The 21120-nt window shown below is 42.7% G+C and overlaps 1 protein-coding gene across 1 annotated transcript; it reads right to left on the bottom strand.

The window, feature by feature from the left end:
* Nucleotides 1-8405: 8405 nt before the first annotated feature.
* Nucleotides 8406-20560, bottom strand: ANKEF1 (ankyrin repeat and EF-hand domain containing 1). The gene is made up of 9 exons (XM_086460385.1): nt 20215-20560; nt 19572-19771; nt 17958-18107; nt 17106-17229; nt 15378-16200; nt 12244-12470; nt 10905-11023; nt 9567-9704; nt 8406-8531 (listed from the first exon to the last, which is right to left on the bottom strand). The coding sequence occupies exons 1-9, from the start codon at nt 20558-20560 to the stop codon at nt 8406-8408; spliced, it is 2253 nt and encodes a 750-aa protein (XP_086316511.1).
* Between the last annotated feature and the right edge of the window lie 560 nt (nt 20561-21120).

Below are 21120 nucleotides of genomic sequence, written 5' to 3'. Positions count from 1 at the left end.
CTGAGCCCCTGCAAGACGCAGTCTCTTCCCTGGGTTACTGACGGGAAACAGATGCCTGATCTAAATGTGAGGTTGTAAGCATCAGTGGATGGGCCAGGGCTAAATTTCCCAGAATGCCTTCTGGAGAAATTCAGGTGGAAAATTGTAAGTGCAGGGACCCAGTTTCAAGCCAGAGCCTTTAACCCTCATCTTACCCTTTTTTTCTTTTTTTTTTTTCTTTTTTTTTTTTTTTTCTTTAATATTGAAGTCTGTAAACTGGTTAAACCAGCATTTACCTGATGTGAGGTAACAGGTAATGAGGACAAATTAACTCCTCCTAAATCATTGTGGTGTGATTAAACAAGAAATTCTTTGCTGAGTGACATGCCTTCAGAGTTTGTGTTGGGGACAAAGAAGAGGAAACCACAGGCTGTGACTACGCTGGTGCTTTAATGAGGATGAGGACGAGCTTTCGCATCAAAAAATTGAAGCTTTGGCTTACTGCGAGGGCTCTTCTCCCTGCCTTGGCTTCGCATCAGCAGAGGGCAGCAGAGATTGGGAGAAAACATTGTTATGAAAATCCTGCAGCAATGGCCAGAAAGGGGCAGAAAAATCTTCCTCCTGTGTATTCGCACGAGCAGCCTGCGTATGCTAGGTGGGGGCAGCGGTGGGTGCGTGTCCCCCTGGTTCCTTGCGACTGGAGAAGCGCCAGCAAGGGCTCGCCAAGGGCTTGCCCCTGCAACGCTGATGCACTTCGAAGGAGTGTAAATGTATTTCTGTCCTTCTGGCCTATGCTTTGCACCAGGATCTCAATCCCGTCAGCTGGCTGGAAAAAGGAAAATATAGTGGTTAAATATTTGCAAGGAAGACAAAAAGCGGTTCAGAATGACATCTGAGCCCCAGGTCTTGCTCTGGGCTGCGAGGAAAATAGAGCATGCAAAACGTTCGGTCCCTCTTGCCCAGCCGAGGCAAAAGCCTCGTGGTGGGACCTTTCCCCTGACGGCAACTTTTATTCACAGCATGTCGGCAAGCCGCCCCTTTCCCTCCTCCTGCCACAGCTGTCACCATGCCCCCAGCCCCCAGGAATGGACCTTTGCTTCCCTTATGCCAGCAGACTTGTCTTTCTGCCTCTGCCATTACCAGCAGCTTTCTCTCTGTGCCCCTCACTCTCTTCATGCCTTCCCCTCCACAAGTAAAGCCTGCAGGTTATAAAACCCGCAAAGGGACAGTGCGAGCCCACTCACGCACCGGGTTCCTGCCAAACCCTGGCCCTGTGCTCTCCTGCCTGCCCGGGGATCCAATATCAGCGGCAAACGCCTGACCGAGATGGTCCCAGGAAGCTTTACATTGCCTCCTTAGACTGATCTTGGGCAAATTCGCAATTGTGGGCCAAATTTTCACAGCAGGGTTAAACACATAGCAACAGTGAGTGCCAAAGCACATCAACATCATCCCATTTCTCAGACTGCTGCAGAGAAGTAGGCTCTGTGCATTGCTTTCTGGGGGCATCACCCATCAAAACAGTCTGATTTTACCAGAAACCAAAATGAAGGGGTTGGGTAGACATTGCCCCCAGCTCTGCTCCCCCTGCTGCCACAAACACGGGGGATTTCCCCATAAAGTAATTCAGCTTTATGGATGGGGAAAGCTACTTGCTGGACTGTGGCTCCCCAAAATAGGATTATTAGGGATCCAGTTCCTTATGTTGTATTGCAATTATTAGTGTCATATTAGTATTATTACTATTAATTATAACTTATTATTAGAACGTCCAGCAGAAGGAAGGCACCAACATTTGCTTTTCTTTGGAGTGAACCTCTCACTGAAGCAAAGCTGTCTGCTGAGGACTTGCGGGTATGTATTTGGCCTCTATTTGAAGGATTAGACAGTCTAAAATACCCACCGGGCTGCCGATTGCTTTGGCACGGTGCCTCGCCTGTTCAGATGTGACTTTCAATGATGCCTTTCACTTGTGCTTTATTGTTTTGGCTTAATTTATTGCTTTCAGCCAGATTTCTGACTGTTGTCAGCACCAGAGGCAGAAAAACCAGTGAAAAAGCCCTGATGTCTCAGCTGCTGTAGTTTAAGCCTTTTTAAATCATAAGGCATTTTTTACTGCAAAAGGAAGGAGCAGGGTGTTTCTTGCCTCTCTGCGCTGTGATGGCATATACCAAGGTAGCATCCTTCCTCCTCCTACTCCCATGCTCACCAGGAGGCATTTGCACTGATTAGACAAGAACATACTTCGTGTGGGGAAGGAACGAGCAAACCATCGAAGCATGAAGGAAAGTCGGGTGATTAGATGCAGTGCTAATGCAAGGTGCTAATGGTCCAAACCCCTGTTTTTAACTTTTTTTTCCTAGTGCCTTTTAATGCAAGATTCACAAGCAGTCCCTAGATATGGACCTCCATACAAGAAATTGGCTCAGCACCATCTTTACCACAGTTTCCTCCTGCGGCTGAGTTTCAGACTGAAAATGTCGGCGACTGAAGATACACTGAAGTCAGGGGTGCCAGAGAGTTTCTCAGGCGTGTTCTGTACATGGTACCGAGCTGGGCCCTGAGCTGCAGAGCGTGAGGTAAATGACTGCTCTGCTAGACGGGGAGGCACATGGGGTTGAATGGTGCTTATTGACATCTTAGAAAATTTTTTAAAGGTTTGAGGCAGTTTTTTAAATCTAGGACTCTAGCCAGGATCTGGCTTTAATGCCTCTCCCAGCACATGTAAGTGGTGCAATTGTACACCAAGGCTCCCCAGCTAGCACTGCGACCAAAACTGACAGAGCTGATCAGTGCAGCATTACACGCAAACCCACTCTTCTGCCGAGGGCTCAGTCATTGCTTGGAGTGATCCAACCTCTCCCAAGTGCCTGAGACTGCTGCAAACACTCCCTGTAAACAGTCAGTAGTTAACATTCAGCTTTGCAACTGAGGCGTGGGTCACGCGTGTCACGAGCATTTGTCTTCCCTGACTGGATAAGCATACAAATACAGTCAAGTAAACAGAACTGCCCAAAGCCCACAGATTATTTGTTATTTATTTTAGTGAAAGCTAGTAATGGCAATTCTGAAAAGTCTGTTAGAACAGAGACATTAAGGATGCAGTTTATTGTCTTGTCTTTTTTTTTTTATTATTATTTACAACCCTATCTAGAGCTTGAAGGAAAATGGTCAGTTTTGAAGTTTTGATTACAAGCTTCAGCAAAATTTTGTTTAAGAGGAAACCATTCCAACATTTTTCAACATTCCCCCAGAAGACCTTGCTGTGAATGCTCAAGGTTCATTTTAAAATCAGTTTCTGTAAACAAAGCAACACGCATCTCTGAAATTCATTTTCACTGAATATTTTTTACATTCAGGAAAAGTTCCCTCCCACAGTTGCTCACCTAATGCACACCAAGGTTAGAACCCTGGCCTCAGCAAATTCATTTTTAGAGAGATGCAAATCAATGCTTCAAATGCAGATAGTGCCTTTCAGTACACAGAGGTTTGGCTGTCAGAGGGTGGATATTCTTTGTTTACTGGGAAATTAAAACCTGTTCACCCAAGTAGGCTGTGAGAGTCACACAGTGACTACAAGAAACCATTGAGCTATCAGGCTGTCAAGGGCAAACCCCAGCCGTTGGCCATTAGCAGACAGTTCAGGTCAGCTGGGAGCGGGAGGGCCCTGCAGCTTTATAAACGCCATCCCCTCAGCTGGGGTGGAGAAAATGGTGGGGGGAGTAAAGGGATGAGGAGCTTGAGCAAGCTGAGAGGGGAGTGCTGCCAGGAGGAATAAGGTATTGTGAAGGGGGGCTAAAAGGCACGAGGGGCTGGAAGTTGTGATGAAATAATTCTTTAGCTATTTCTTTTAAGTAGTGGCTATATTTGATTTCTTGTTTTTAGTAGATGCTAGGTCACTCTGGCCCATCAGATAACAACTGCTGACAGGCATTCAGAATTAATAGGCAATTTGAAGCTACTTTTGGCTTGTAAGCATGTTTCTGGTTGTCCTTCTGTAATGGTTGTACAACTCAACAGCAATTCCCTGTGATGTGCTAGCCTTCTGTCAGCTTCTCTAGTCACCAGGTAGGAGCTGGACTGCACAAAACTAGTAGGTTGCCATTTTTATCACCTGCTCTTTGTCTTTCTACAGCTCTCCCATCTTTTCCTTTTAGGGTACCTGGACTCCTGTAAGCAGCATGTAACAGGCTGTAGCAATTGGACAGGTGTAGCAGCTCCATGGTGTTTGATCTCCCTGCAAGCCCTGTGCTACAGCAGAAGAGCTGTTGGGTTGTACAAGTACTGCTGGTAGTAGGAGAGGACTTTCCCCACCCTTTCAGTAAGATCACACTCCACAATACTCTGTTGTTTTATTTTGCTGGGGTTTTTTCCTTTTGCTTCTAGGAGTCTCCAAGGCTTATAATGACAACATACTGTGACTTAGCCTTGTCCCAGTCAAGTCCATCGGGGGAGGGGGGGGGGGAAGGAAGTGGAGCCCTTACTGGGGGATTAGGAAATCCTTCTTCCTCCAGCCCTTTAAAGCCCATTCAATTCCTTTTGCTGGAACTCTTCCCTGATCCGTTACTACAAACGATCCTTGGAGTGATTTGCAGCAGTAGTAAGGCTAAATTAAATTTCCTGGGGTTCAATCTCAAACAATTGACAAACTGGGCTATTCAGGAGCCATTCAAAGGTCCTAAGCTGTAACCATATTTATTACCTCCACTGCGCTTACAGCAACCCAAGAATTCCACTTTGTATTGTCTGCTTTGTATTAGCATAAAAGCATAGATTGCTGTGACTAGAACAGTATTTGTGTTGCAATTTGCCTTACAAAAAAAAAAAATTGTGAATGGTAAATGTATTAAAAATGGGGAGAAAGAGCATGGTTTTATATTTCAGTCATAAACATGTATTTCGTGAAACACGGTAATCTGAGGGGAAAAATATGTGTACTGGATGTAGGAAGCCCGTAAGAGAACCTGAAGACAGAGGCGAGATGACTTCTTGTCAAACGTATCTTATTTTGTGGCCTTTACTGAAGCTGTCACCATATTGAGGTGATGATTTGTTGTACTGTTTGCTTAGCGTACGATAACCGATCGTGCCTTCCTCCTACAGTAACAGTGATAGCAGAGGCAAGCTGGTGAAACTACATAGTGGCTTAGAGAAGCCTCAGGGACAGAGGAATTGCACAAAGGGACACAATGTGTGTGTTTGGATTTTGGGTAGCAGTGAGTGGGGTGCTGGGGGTGGTGGGTGGGGCACAGATGAAATGGGCCATTAGGTGTGCATGGATCCTGCTGTCCCTGTATGTGAGAAGAAAGGAGCACAATGGTGTTTGGTTTGTTTTGTGGGGTTTTTTAAAATAAAATCAGTTCAAGATAGGCCTGAAGCAGTTGATCATTCACTGAGGTCTTGTCCATCAGATACCCCTCGGTGCACAGTTACTAACATGTCCTGTAGTATCTGATGAATTTGGAGTCTGTTATCCAGCACTGGGGGTTCCTACATAATGAGGAGCCTTTGAAAAACATTCAGGAGTTAGAACTGATTCTTGAGCACAAAAATGTGTGCCAATGGTATCTACAAGCCCAGCCCCAACTAATTTCATGTGGTTTGCAAGCAAGCTTAAAATGCCAGGTGTTGGAAATCGGGGTGCGAAATGTAAATGCTTATGCTCTGCAATGGGGTGGTACGTAAAGCACTTTGGTGTCAACAGCAGCTAGCCTGAGGTGCTCGTGATAGTATGAAATGATACTTGAAGGCTTCACAAGTGTCTTGAACTTTAAAGGCGAATCACAAAGGGTGGCTAAGGTTAGATTACAGGCCTGATTGTGAATGAAAACGAGTATACAACTCATCCAGTCTTAGGCTGTGTGGATGTGCAGAGCTTATCTTTCTTTTCAGTGTTGCTGCCCTCTGTCTACTTAACTTTTCTGCACTGGTTTCCCCCTTTGATTTATCCCAATCACAGCCATGATCTGTTCAGACTCCCACCTGCAAATTTCTTTGTTCTCTTTTTCTGACATAAAAGTGATTCAACTTTCCAGAAGGTGCTCTCACCTGGGAGAGTGGTGCTTTGCTCTCTCTTAATGAGGTGTCTCTCTCTATCACTTGGTACCCTTTGCCACCATCCACCAAATTGTCACTCGGCTTTTCCATGAACAGTCCATTAGCACAGCATCTTTCCCACCCTCACAGCTTGCTCCCAGCTCTTTACTCAATACCCTTCCTTCTGCTGAGGTCAAACTTAAGCTCTGGAGCTTTATCCCTTGACTCCCATTGTGACATCCGCTTTCACATCCCAAAAAACTTCCTAGCCTGCTATTGCTGCCTCATGTAACACTCTCCTATTCCACTTCTGGTGTACAAGTGGGAAGTCTCTAAACACATGGTCATCTCCATGCTTGAGGAGGACAGTCCTGAAAGGAGCTTCTTGACTCCAGCCAAACCCCTCAGTTTGCTCTGATATCTGCCTTTATGCCACTGGGACCTGAATGAACTGACTATTCATGCAAAAATGTTTTGCACGAGATTTTTGGATAGGGTGTTAAATATCAAAGCACCCTTAAAGTCACTGTTAGGTGTTTATTGTACTCGGTTCGCTGAAAATGCCACAAGATGGTTATTTTTTCAGTATGCAAGTAAACACACAACCACCCCTGCCTTTCTCTCATTAAGATGAATGCAGGAACTGTAGGGATGGCTCAGACATAGAATAGTGACGCTGTTTATCCTTGACACCCACAACAGAGCACTAAGGCCACTCAGTTGATAAGATCTTAATGCTGAGACAGACCTTGAAAGCCCTAAACAATACCACAGCCCCATAACTGCAGTGAAAAGCACTAACCAAGCCAGTCTGAGAAAGCAATTGGGAGGGGTGACAGAAATCTGTGGGTTATGTATGATGTCCCTCATGTACGCTTGGTAAATGCTTCTTCTCTCACACAAAATGAGCTGTCTTCACAGCTGCACAGGACTGAGTGGCTAACCCTGCGTTGTGTGTGACGTCATCTTGTCTTGCCTCTTCTGTCGTTTTGCACTGTTCTCCTGCAGAAAGGCAGTCCCCAGCTGAGGGCTGGATGAGAGATGGGGTGGTAGCTTGTGAGAAACGTTTGCCAGCTCTTTGGGCAGCCTGCTACAGCAAAGACCAGGGAGCTGCGGAGAAGCTAGCAGTCTAAAGGAGCACAGATACTTCTTCCTAGTCGGCCATCGTGTTGCGTGCAGCTGAGGTACAGCTCTTTCCCTTGTCTTTTTGTGGGGCAACATTTGAAGGCCATGAGAGTCTGCAGCCCATGCTTGTTGTGATGGAAAAAGCACACAGGCGATGCTTATAGGGGCTTCCTACGGGAACAGAAAACGGACCCCTCTCAGCACACTCTTTTCTGAACAACCCTTTCAGAGGCTGCTCGCCAACAAGCTTAATTCTATAACGTGATCCAAACTGATGCAGGAGGCAGCCCCTTCTGCTGGCCAGGTTAGCTGTTCCTTTCGCATTCAGGTTTATGTCAATTTGCTTAGTGAACACAGCCAGCAGAAAAGGGTCCACACCTTAACGTGGCAGTAGCTACCCAAGTTAAGGAGCACTTCCAGAGAGGAGAGCTGAGCCACTGGCTCTAACAGCAGAGAATGGAGAACTCTCCTAGCTAATCTCCATGACATAATTCTACCAGAAACACAGGCTATTTACACACTGTACAGCATTGGATATCTGCTGCTTTCTCTTTCTTTCTGTAGCCTGAATGGCCTTGTATCCTGTGAAAGAACAGACAGGAGGTTTCAGTTCACTTCTCCAAACTTTTTGCTGCTTTAGATATATTTTATGGTATTCCCTCCCACTTCCTTCCTCTCTAACCTAAACATTCCCAGTATTTCCAACCCCTGCTTACCCAAAACTTATCACCTGTTACTGCCTTTTTGAAGCTCCAACTTTGGCTCACTTTTGTGCTGCCAGTTATTTTGCAGACACACGCAACGCAATTCAAGAGGTGTCAAGTCCCATGTTAGGACCCATCTTGGTCCTAACACACGAATCTTCATATCTTTGTATTTAATACCCTTTTAGAAGAAAGGGTAACACTTACATCTTCCAGGAAGGAGTTTTATCTTGGGGTGAAAAATAGCCTCATAAAGCCACACCTTTACAAAGACAAAGAACATGTGTGTGTCAAACAGTGGCCATTCCCTGAAGTACGGTGAGCCAGCTCCAAGACTTGGAATCACATGAGGATAGACCTTTTTCAGACTAAGCCTTTAACAAAAGATCACGTGTAAGCAACATAATCTGCAGAGGAAAAACTTGCTACAATTTTTTTTTTAATCGTAACTGAGATACAGTTACTGAGCACTGCATGATCCCTTCCTTACAGAGGAGCTGCCTTTTAGATCTCTGTCCCCTCAGAAGTATGTGCTGAAGTAGCTTCTTCCAGCTGGTGTGCTTATTCCGTAACTTTTCTCTTAAAGGGCGTCATAAAACTTTCTGAGTGGCCATCAAGAGTAAAGAGCTCACGGAGCAATTCTTGCTTTCTTACTAGCTTGTCCACTGCAGCTTCAGGGGCCCAAATCTACAAAATAAAGGTATTTGTGGTTAATTTGGACACGACTTAGGCAACTGAAGCACTAAGAAGAGACCGTTAGCCAAACAGAGCCATGTTCTAGCGCTCCTTTACATCCTGAGACATAGCAGAAAACTAGTCTGGCCTCCTCGCAGAAGATACCACAACAATTTGTGTATGTATAAGCAGAGCATTCTCTTGTCACTTCGTATCTATAACATGCCATGGGCTCAGATGAGGGATAATGTGGGAAAAAAGGTCCAAAGGTAATTGTTTCGAATGACTGACTTGGGCCCAAGATCCTCAAAGTGGAAAATAGTAATTAGATGCAGAGTTGCTGGCAATGCAATGGTCCCAGGGGAATAAGGCTGCAGAAACTAGCATAAATTGGGGTTAGGGAAACTGTAAACAACTCCGAACAAAATTTCTCAGCCAGCAATGGTGGTATTTTTCTTTTTAAGGGGAAAAAAAATATGAAATATTTCTCTGTGATCATCCTGTTCTGTTTCTTGGTTATTTGTGAATGACTATTAACAAGTCCATGATACAAAAATTATCTTTTCAGCATTCTAACTCTAGGAAGTAAATATTCAGTGTACTGTGATCCATTTAGTTCAGTAACTGCCACAGACATAAGTAATCAGGTGGTAATGAATTGAGAAGGCAAGTTAGAAGTTTGTGCTGGTCCCATGCACAAGGGCTCCTATCCTTTAAGTGTAGAAATGTAGAAATCCGTACTGTGAACATAGTTGCATTCGTATTTTACTGTGCATCCATTTTAATCCTATTTTAAAACTTGATAAGGGCTTGATTCCCATGATAATTTGTTTCATACAAATGTATGTGTATGTATGTAATACACACACACATATATATGAACTCTTTAGTTTACTATTGTGGCAATCTCTCTAGCCTGTGTCACATCATCTGTAAGGCAGCTGAATTGTGAAGTCATTTCATCAGACTGCTCTGGTTTTTGACATACAGCAAGGCCCACCTTTAAATTAATATGTAACTGTGCTCGTGTTTTGCTACTGTACGTACTTTTCTGGGTTTGAATGAGATGTCGTCTTTCTTGGTAGCACCACTGGTTATCAAAGAGTCCAGATAAGTAACACTGGGGGAATGCGTCGTCTTTTCAAGAACCGACTTTTCTACAAGTGGCAGAGATATCTGTGAAGACTAAAAGTGAAGAAGTTATCAGTTACACAGACACATCACGTTCAGAAGCAAGGCACACATCCTGCATCTTCTGACACTTCTTTTGCTACTAGAAGTGTATTTTTCTGAATCCATTCAGAATCTGTATTTGTTTCAGCTGATTTTTTTTTAATAACCAAAAATTGTGAGGGGAAACGTTTTAAAAGGTAGAGGATGACTCTCTTTCTTGGACACTAAAACATTAACAGCTCTTTAAGACTCACAAGACAATCACTTAGTACCACTGGTGAGCCCACTCTATTCTGCATGACGAGTAAGCAAGCACCTAAGGTGGTTGTTCTCCTGCCTATGAAAGTCCCATACTATCCCTGGCAAATTCAAAGCATTTTTTAAATGGGGAAACCAACATTTGTCTACTGGGAGACATTTACTGCCCCATCCAGGGCACGACTGCTGAAGGACTCTTCCAGCAATGCAGATGCAATTGCATTTTCTCTCTAAATAGCATCCTGGATTTGACTAACAAGTACCACCAGTAAATCAGGAAGATCTCAACCCCAATAAGACAACCAGGATGTGGTCACAGAGGCTGAAGTCAGTTGGGAACCAGGCAATGGTAAGGTCCTGTGGGGGTGTGGGAATGGCATTCAGGAGTACAACAGCGTGGGATTTGAGAAACGGGACTCGGGTCAACAGTGGAAGAGGAAGGAAATGAGACATCAGCAAGCCTGATACCACCTCAGTGAGTTTGATTAGCAGAATAAGAAGACCTTTCTAGTAATTTGAAGGGTCTTGATCTTATTCTGTGAAGGAACGGGTGCTCCCTTTATGAAATTACGATCACCAGTTCATTATTTACCACAACAGAGCTGGATGATGATAAACTTCAGGAGGACAGGGAAAAGAAGAGGAAATATTTTTCTGTGTCCTGTCAGTGATAGAGGATGTAATTCTTTAGTGGGACTGGGGAAGACAGGAAGTTCATATAATTAACAAGTCAAAATTTCAACCAATGAACAAGTACTAGTACAGGCTTCTGAAAATACTTTAACAAAACTGCCTGGTTTATAGATTTAAGGAGACATGGATGGCAAATAAACGAAAGAAAGAAGCACGCTACTAACTATTAGCAAATCAATCCTTTGTTACTATCTCTCATACCTGTTTTTTCACAGCCTGTACCTCTACAGGCATCAGTGTAGAAGGTGACTTTGGCTTCACTTTTTTGTTCTCTGATTCTTTTTTTTCTTGTACTTCTGGCAAATTTTCCAGTTTGTTTTGGAGCAGATCAATGATTCTAGAATCTGCAAATACTTTAGCAATATCAAGAGCATTCTTTCCTGTAATTAAAAATCCCAAGCACCTGTATAAGCCATGAAAATGAACCTTGGCACTTGTTACTACAACTAGATAATGACACTACAGTCAACTGAGTTTAATTAGGCCTCTATTTTATTAACCATTCGGTGTGCCTGACATCCATGTGAGGACTGGCAGTCATCAGCACTGCTTGCAGAAACAAGCCTGGAAACAAAATATTGCAGAAATTCTTGGCGTGGTTGCTTTGTTCTTAATGTTCTGACATTTGTAGCTTAACATACTGGTCCTGCAGGTTGTAATTTTGATCTGTGAGAGCATTTAGCACCAGGAGATGGCTGGCACGGTACAAGGTTGGGAATGTAGACCGAGTTATTGCAGATATCTACCTCTTCCAGCGCTTGCTCTGTGGCTGGCAAGGAGTCAGGGGAAAGCCCTGTGATTTAAACGGGGCTGCACACCTGCAGCGCCAGAGAATGGACAAACTGGATCTTACGAGACCCTGTGGCTGTAAAGTAGTTGCGAGATTAAACTGCTGCATGAATTGGAACTTCACGTGGTAACAGAAATAAGGAATACACATTCCTTCTACAAGCAGCGTTTCACCTAAGAGGCACTTTGGGAAGGAAAGACTCGTTATGTAGCAATGTTGCTTTCTATGTTAGAGCAACAGCTTAAAATGTGGTAAATGTTAACTGTTTAAATTACTCCAAAACCAGAGGAAATAATACTGAATTGAGGGATCTGCTATGAGGAGGTAACACTTCAATACCAGTTGAGATTTGTTTTTGCTAAATCACCTTTTTTTTTTTTTCTCTTAGGGAGTAATATTTACATGCTAAGCAGCACAAAATTCTTTTTAACCAGTGCTGCCTCTGCATAAAAATAAGTGATTTAAATGGGTGGCAGAGTATACACTGGCCACAACTAAAATGTAACTTTCCATCAAATAATATTAATAACTAGCTAGAATTTTTTTTCATTAGAGCCACTTATAACTCTGTGTATAACCTGTGAGGAGCAATAATCTCCTTAATCATGTTACTTTGTTTTCTAGGTGCTTAAAACCCAGAAAAGGTGCCTATCTACAGCAGCGACTCCATACTGTAGAAAACTAATTGAACCGAACACCTTCATCCTGATCATAAATTCAGAACACTTCTCAAAGTGTGCCAATAACTTATCAGTTTTTAATAAAACATATAAGAAACAGGCCTTTCGGGATGGAGATGTTGATATTTACCATTGCTGTTTGTCATTTGGATGTCAGCACCCGCACAGATTAAAAAATAGACTATATCCAATCTGCAGCTCTCGATGGCTCTCATTAGTGGGGTTGCATTGCCTATTGCAGGTGCATTCACTGCTGCTCCAGCTTTCACCATCAGCTCAGCAATATCTAGGTGTCCGTTATAGCAAGCGTGATGGAGGGGAGTCCACATGAAATTGTCTGTTGCGTTTACATCAGCCCTACAAAAGAGGAAGAGGAGTTGTGGCAGACAAAGCCAGCTACTAGACCCAGTATATCCACAGCTGCAAGTACAATCAATGTTAATTGCCCTCTGCGATGGCATATTCAGTTCAAACAAATATTTCCATATTGCTACTGCTACTCTGAAACCATTTTAGTATCTGATATGTAGCTTGTCATGGAATATTAATACTAAGAAGAGTGTGCCTGGGTGGTGATCGTATCCCCCTGCAAGCCAACACAGTGTTCTCTACATGGAGGTTTTCACAGGTACGCAGGAAAATGAGCACTCAAACAGCTTAGTCCTCTAAAATGCTGCTGGTATTTGTGCTCCAGATTCACTGAGACTGGCAAAAAGCAGGTTAAGGAATTCAAAAAAGAATGTTTCTGGGCCAAGAACAGGTGCTCTGAAACATGGGCCAAAATTGCTAACCCTCTAACTAACAAATGAGTTAGAGAAGGTCTATCACGGAAAATCTGAGGATTTAAAATTTTTTCAGCCACTGTGCCACTGAACTAGATCTGTTTCTGCTCCCGGGTTAAAACTGGCGTGTTCTGGAGGATGTTTTGGGGAGATACTTGCAATATGCTGCCTCTGGGTGAAGCTGAGGGGAAATGTATTATCAGCCCTTTAGCAACTGGCTGCCTCGGGAGCTTTTGGGCTGGGGTCACATGAAAGCAAGGCTTGGGGCACAAAAGCCACTAGACCCTCTTAATGCTGTTAAAAGGCAAGAAATCAGGTTCCCCCAGATCTCTGAAGAAAGCACGGTCCATGACTGTGCCCAGATCTGTGTTCTCCCACCTGTGCCACATGCAGGTTTAGAAGGGGTCAAAACCTCATGAGGGGATGCCCCAGTGCTCAGGTAGAGTGAATTACTTTGTCCTGTATTTAAGACAGCCTAGAGGTCCTAAGCTGAGTTAGGGTCACTGTCGCATATACTCTAGGGACAAAGAGCTGATGTCTTCACAAAAGACATGGAGAGAGGGAAAAGGAAGAAAAATGATGAAGGAAGCTGCTTCCAGGGATAGCTTTTTGCTCTTCAGGTCAGATGGTTAATATTTAGACCTAAAGAACAGATTTGTCTCTTCTTCTTTTCTTCTTTAACCTTTTTCAGTATTCCACCTTTGGTGAGATCTTATCACAGTAAACTCCCCCGACCTACTAGTTCTCACCTTTGTTATCTTTCAGTTGCTTAGCCGTTATGCTTTATTCGTATGTAGTTTCATTTCCTTTCTATTTCTAATTAAAACAAGCAGTTCCAGTTATTCCACTTTCTCTCTTGCCCCAGCCTCCATGCCTGTACTGACACTCTGTCTGCCCCTGAATGGCTTTTTGCAAACTTCATTCTATCACAAACAAACCGATTGAAGGGAATGGGAACAACACAGCACTGACTTGAAAATTCTTCAGCGTTTTCTCCTGATCAAGTATTGAATTTGCCTTTAGCCCAAATTTAATTTACTTCTGAACAGTTTATTTCTAGAACAAGAAATCCCTCCCTCTGCTGGTGTCAGACGCCTCTGGGTGGCTGTAGGTACCACCAATTTATGTTTGAACCTCAGCATCTTCTATAGCTCTGGATAAATGTTCTGTTTTCTATTCGATACGGATTTGTGACACTGTGCAGAAAAGGTTATATTATAAAAAGTATTTGAACTCCTATGCCAAACCAAACATATCTGGAAGTCCACACTGTTGAAAGATGCAAAGCTAAACCCTGTGCTGAGAACTTCCCGTTCCATTTTCTGATTTCTGACAATTCAAAAATCTCAAAATTGGTACTATTTTTTTAAAATAAGTTATTACATTTCTAGGTCTAACTGTTAAATATGATGAGATGTGACTCCAGTGCTGGTTAGTGAGGCTTGATGAAAGCAGTGGAGACTAAATTGCTAGATAAATTTGCTAACTCTTGCATCCTTATCTTTGGAAGACCGGAACGTACGCATTTACACAACTTTCCATATGCTCCAGGAATGTCAGTGTAATTACCAGGGTGTGTAAAGATCCATGTGCTGTTAAGTCTTTGCAGGAACTGAAGCGACAACTACAGCTATCCTGAGAGATGAATGTTAAAATGAATTCTAGCTACAGGTAGAGAACAAAGCTAATGTGAATATCTTTGAAAAATACTCATTTGTTCATTTAAGCGTCTATGTGAATGACTGTAGGACCACAGCAGTCTGACAATAAAAAAGAAGAGATTATGTTATCACACAAGTATGACTGAATCTTTCCTAAATTGCTTTCATTTTTAAGCTGTCATTGAGATTTTTCACAAGTGTCTCCGTAGGCTACAAAATTGCTGAAGCACTTCTAAAGTGAGGAACAGACTAACTAGCAGCACAAGCTTCTGCTGTAAATCTTGCTGCTTCAGGCTGCTGAGGATGCAAAGGAAAGTGATTATAAGGCTCATCCCCTTAAAACATTTGCATGCAAAGGCCCTGCCATGTGGAACAGAGAAGTCCAGGATTGCCCTGATTCAGCTAAGAGTACCTTGATGATTTCAGGCAAGTCACTTGAGCCAGATTTCTCTGAAATCATTCATCTGATTTTGAGAGTTCAGTTTTGAGGATGCACGATTTGAGATGTGGGCGTGAAGTAACTGCAGTTCCAACAGACTCTGCATCCGACCAAAACGTCAACAGCCCAGACACCAAAAATTTCAGACCTGGGGAACTTTCCTCTTGGGTCTTTCTATTTCCCAGTTACTAAAATGTGAAAAACAATAAACTAACCCTCTGTAACTCAGGCTCTTATGGAACTAACTCTAATATTAAATGTTATGTAAATAAAACCCCAACCATAGTCTGTTGCATCCAAATGTTTACTGGAGATTTATGCTTTTGAAAACCTTTCCAAAATAGCAATTTAAAAAAAAAGATAAAATCTGAGATGATCTTACCCCTTTTCCAGAAGATACTGCACAACGTCTACGTTCCCACTTGCACATGCAGCCATCAAAGGTGTTTTGTAATATTTATCTTTTATGTCTACTGGCACACCCTCCTCAAACGCCTTCTGTAGAGACAGAATGTCTCCTGCTCTGACAAGGTAGTTAATATTCACGTAAGTTTTCCTTGGCTCATCTGTATACCAGGCACGGTCATCGTGCACGGGGTGGGCAGATGGGTGGTCTCGGTTAAGATGGTAGCTGTCAGCAACGTTCTGAATAGCCTCAACCATGTACACAGGGAAGCCATCTTCCCTACGTGGGCATGCGCTCTTCGGAATAACACAAATCGGCACGGGGACGGCGATGCCTCTTCTGCCTCTTCGTTTCTTCTCTTTCTTCCTCTTCTTCCCTTTGCGTTCAAAGGACGTTATAAGACAGCTTTTCTGCAGGTATTTAGAGCCTTTAAAAAACTCTTCAGTGTCGATTCCCTCAGGGTGAGCTCCTTCATGCATTTCAGCAATCATCTGTATTTGTTCAATGTCCACAAAGGCACAATGCTTCTGAATAACTGCTGTAAAATCATCTTTAGCTACTGTCCCATCTCCTTGGTCGACGGCCTCAAAAGCCTTGCGGAGGGCAGCCTGGTGCTCTAAGGACCAGTCATACAGCCTCAGTGCCCAGCGGGGGTTGTCCTCCTTAGCCCCAGGCTTGGACTTTTTTCTAAAGGTATTTTCAATTTTACGCAATTCTGCTGCTGCTGCTTTAAAACCACCTTCCTTGGCAACGGCTCTTGGGGTCTTTCTTAACAAGTTTGTCCATGTAGGATCACAGCCTAAAAATACAGACACCATTTCACTGATAAGGCAGTGGAATTCCTAATTATGTAACAAAGAGATTTGTAATATATATGCAACTAACTGCCACAGGTCTACAATTTTTTACTGTCTTAACTATAAATCGCGATAGTACGTGGAACTGCATCATAGATCTCGGACTGGAAGGTTAGCCATGTGTCTGTATTTCTCTCCCAAAGGAAGATTCATTGGGCAACCCATGCTCTACTTATCTGACCACTCGTGAATATGTATAGAAAGGCAGAAGTTCTGTGAAAATTGTACATTTTTACTTAAAAGTGGTGAGCAAGGTTAAGAAGAAACAAACTAAGATTAAAATATCACTCAATGTTCTATACCCCAGCCTACTAATTTGGCAGTGGACTCCTTAGTTAAACGTTCAAATCACAAGAACAGAATGTAGGATTTTGCACGGTCCTTTTGAATCAAAGGTTGAAATGCTACAATCAGCTGATTAAGTTAGAGAGTGATCACAGCTTCTTTGCTTTGGAGTATGCTTCAAGGCCCAGGAGTACCAAGTTTTCTCCATGACTACACAGATGGTTTTTTTTTTTAAATGATCAGAAAACCAAAACTTAATTTTCTATTGGAAGTTTCAACGCAATACTTCTAAAAACAACTCCAGTCAGAACCACTTCATACAGTCTGATTCTAAAATATACAAACCCCTGATGTTTCTCCTGTTTTCTCTGAGAAATGTTTTACCTCATCTTGAGTAGAAATAAGTCATAATGGCCTATGTTGGGCACTTCTTAATGAGAACTACCTTTGCCACACGATACCCCAGAGGGTCAACTCCTCCATAAATGCCAAGTCAAATCTCTCCTTTAGCACAGAAAAAGAATATACGTGATAGTTGCAAAGGAACTTATTTTTAATGTACCTCTTTGCCCTATAAACTTGCAGCAATCTGCAAATCCTCCCTCCGCAGCATAATGAAGCGGTGTGTTACCATTCATAGCAATCAGGCCCAAGTCTCCATTATATGCTGAAATAATCCTCAAAATCTAGAAAAACAAAGACAGTACCACCAAAAATCTTGTCTGTTTCTTAAGATGGGAAGTGCGAGAATGATTTACAAATAAACGCAGTAACATATATTTTCAGTTTATATAGTTAGGTTCTCCCCCACGCCCAGCTGATCGATGCACACATAACATTCATGTTTTCTATAGTACTGTTTTTACTTAACTGAGGAAATAGAAACCTTGTTCAGTTGTAGACATCAAGGATGGTCTTCACTACTGCCAGTGCAGGCCACTGTCTTAAAAGTAACTGACATTGCACCCACCATCAAAACCGCATAATTTTATATACTTCCAAGAGGGTACGGGGGATAGGGAAGAATGTGCCTACCTGCAGCTGTTTGCATCTGCCCTTCTTATAAGGGCAATGTTTCATCTAAGTTACACAGCTGTGACATGCTACACATTGAGAGAAACAAGCTCTCTAGCAGAGCTGTTCACAGCAGCCAGCCACACTGGCACACACACTCAGAGGTACCTTGGCAAAAAGGGCTCTTCAATTATGAGAGAGATTCTTACCACTGCTGGATTCCCTTTGATCCTTAAAAAGAAGCTGCTTCTGATTGCTGATTATTATGCTTTGATCAGCTGAGATACTGGACTCAAAAAAAAAACCAACACAAAAACACCCAACCCCCCAAAAAAACAAACAGAAAACCCACCCTATGTTTGGCTTTGCAGCAACGCTTTAACCCTACAAATGACAATACCTCAAAAAAGCCCCCTCTGGCTGCAAAATGTGCAGCACTGTGTCTTTCAAGGTCAAATAGGTTAACATCGACTCCTCTCTCAAGTAGGCCACGCACCAGCTCGAGAACGCCTTCTCTTGCAGCTTCCATTAAGGCTGTGCGACCTGTAGCCTGCAAAGCAGCAAGAAAACAATTCAGAATTTGTTTCATATGCTAATTCAGGTTGGAACAGTATGATCTGATTGTTGCAGGGTGGCATAAAACTGAAGGTCTCCTTTTCAGGTATTACCAAAAAAAGGAAACAAGTCTAACAGATTCAAAGACATTTGTAGGTAAACTTTAAGAACCCAGTTATAATGCTGCTAAAATATGTGTAGTCAAATCCCAGCGACTCAAGTGCATTAGTAACTTGAGTCCCCTGAACAGTCCCCAGGAAAACCAACTCCTTAGTTAAGGAATTCTTTATTCTGTGTGCATGCTCTCCTGCATGTTTACAAAATTTAACACAAAATAGCACCTCTGTCATGAAAGAGCATGAGGAGGTATGGCTGGAGGAGTGCTACGGGGAAGGCAGAGCAACTGGGGAATTTCACTACTGTTCTGTCTGAGAGGAAAAGTTCTCATGCTATATCAGTGCTGTCTCTTTTTCTAGATAATAGTGTATATTTGTGATTAGCAGTACCTATTTTCTTTATAATGGCTAACTCGGGTAGATCTGGTGACCTTCCCAAGAGCAGAGCACATCTTGGATCAGCTATGAACATGCTGGCCCATAGCAACACTTAGAAGGTCTACCTTGCCACTCTACAGAGGGGCAAAGAGAGGAGTAAGCATGGATATTGTTCCACTGAACCATACGTTCTTCCCTGCTATCTGTCCTTCTCTGGGCCTAGCAAACCATTCCTATTACGGGACCAGGTATATGTGCCCATCATACTACCAAAAAAAAAGTGCAGGTTTATCATACTGCAGGTCCACTGAGTGCATGAAGTGGACATGTGCATGAGAAGACAGGGTAAGGATGTCTAAATGCTGGTTTTGCCACAGCTACAAGCTAGGAAGAATACTGCAAAACTGGGACCCAAGCAAAAGCTTGAGCTCCTTGACTTGATCAACAGCGGCAAGCTTCAGTCCTTCAGGTCTTTACTAAACTAAGGAAGTGAACAAATAAATGGCTAAAACATACAAAAGAGATAAAAGAGTTTCTTATGCCTCATCTCTGCCTTGATTCCCCATCAGGGGAATGATTTCATGCTGGACTCACCTTTTAGTGAATATTATTTCAACTCTGAAAACCTTAGGGCACATCCAGGCAAAGTACAAATCAGCATCGCTCCGCTGACATACAGTGAACTGCAGCTCCTAAGACCTGGCCCAGTTATGTTCTGGTTTTGTAAAATATTTGCACTCTAATCTACAAAGATCTAAATCGGGATACGCGATTTGAGCAGAAGCCTCAAATCCCTGCTCCTGCAAAAAAGGGGGATACGGCAGAAGGGAACAGGCGTGGCCACGGAGTTAAGCACTTGTCACTGCTTTATTATTTCAATGTGAGGATTTAAGGTCACATACTCTAGTCATCTGGTAACTATTCTATATTCCTGTATATATGTTTTGTTACAGAAATATTCATACTGGGTTTCTTGCATTGGGATTGGCTCCTCTTTCCAAGAAATTCAGACATATTTCTTTAATATCATCAGCTTGCTCACAGGCTTGTAGAAATACAGGCTTCCCATCAGCAGTACAGTTGTTAACATCTGCACCATAATCCAAAGCAATTTGTGTGCAGTGGTAATGCCGCCTTGTAGGTAAAATGCAGTAAAACAAAACACCTGCGAAGAAAAGCAGCAGGGATTACTGTGCCATACTAATGAGAAAGGTTACTTAGCTGTAAGCTTCACAGCTGAACAGACAAACTCCTTCAACAGAGACCCTTTCACTTCTCTTGTGGTATATACAGGCAAAAAAAAGAATTCTAGGTTAGGGCCTTTGAACTTGGGAAGTAAACCAGAACTTAATACGTGACAGGTCATGGGAGGAACACAATTCTCAATCGTAAATTATCTTTCAGCTATGTACTGGAGAGACCTATCATTTAAAGGCCTAGACTGTTCAGGGAGAATTATTTTCATTTTCAGCAAAGCTCTTATGGCCAATAGCTTCTATTGAGCTGCTCGACCACGGTTGCTCTCTACAGATTGGACACAACATACATAGCAAGCGTGAAACACGGCAAGGGGTCATTTCTGATCTGATTAGGTTTCCTTTCACTTACCTTTCCCTTCATTATCCACAACAGTCATGTCTGCTTTAGCTTTTGCTAATAAATCCAGAACCAACTCATGGCCTAGCTCAGCTGCCTTCATTGCTGGAGTACGTCCCATTTTGTCCTGGACATCTGGATGAGCTCCCTGTTCCAGCAAGAAGCTGCACATGTCGGTGTCATTTTTAATGCAGGCCAAATGAAGGGCACTATATCCTTCCACTGGCTCTGTGAAATTAATGAGATTTGGGAATCCATTCCGGACCAGTTTTTCTATTTGCTTCTTGTCTTTCTGGTGAACGCACTGAAGAAGCTTGTAGATCTGTAAGTTTAGAAGTCTGTTATCTACCGGTAACATCCTGGAGTAAGAGAAAATGGCTTCTTTCAAGGAAGTAATTTCTGCATGGGGAGAGAAGAAAACACGTAAACTCTGAGATGAGATTATAATTACATGCCAGTAAGAACAGGAATCAAACTATGTTCAAGGGATGAAAATATCACTTTAACTTGACAGAGCACTAAGCTTTGGATGAATTTATCTCATTTAGTAGATACAGCATATAGAGACCATAAAAACACATGTAGCACCTTGCAAAATTGTTCTTTCTAGTCTTCAAACTGTTCCGAAAAAGTCTCATTCAACATGAAAATTAAGTTAAGAAACTGTAAAGTAACTGCTTTCCATTCAAGGAACTGTTATAACCTACAATTACCTGGAAGCCTAAGGGGAGGCTGATCATCTGTCAATTTAGTACTTCAAAGAGAAAAAAAAAATAATCACAAGTCTCAGTGTCCTCTGCACTTGCTGAAAAACAAAATTGATACTAGCATCACCCATTAGTACCGAAGCACCTTTTTTTGTGGTAGCTGATGCACGAACTTCCTGCTTGGCTATGTACATAACACAGTAAATTGCAT

Source organism: Leptosomus discolor, chromosome 2 (genome assembly GCF_034619465.1).
Source record: "Leptosomus discolor isolate bLepDis1 chromosome 2, bLepDis1.hap2, whole genome shotgun sequence".
In the NCBI taxonomy this organism is placed as follows: domain Eukaryota; kingdom Metazoa; phylum Chordata; class Aves; order Leptosomiformes; family Leptosomidae; genus Leptosomus; species Leptosomus discolor.
The sequence above is the reverse complement of the archived record's forward strand: the minus strand, read 5'-3'. Positions and strand labels throughout refer to the sequence as shown.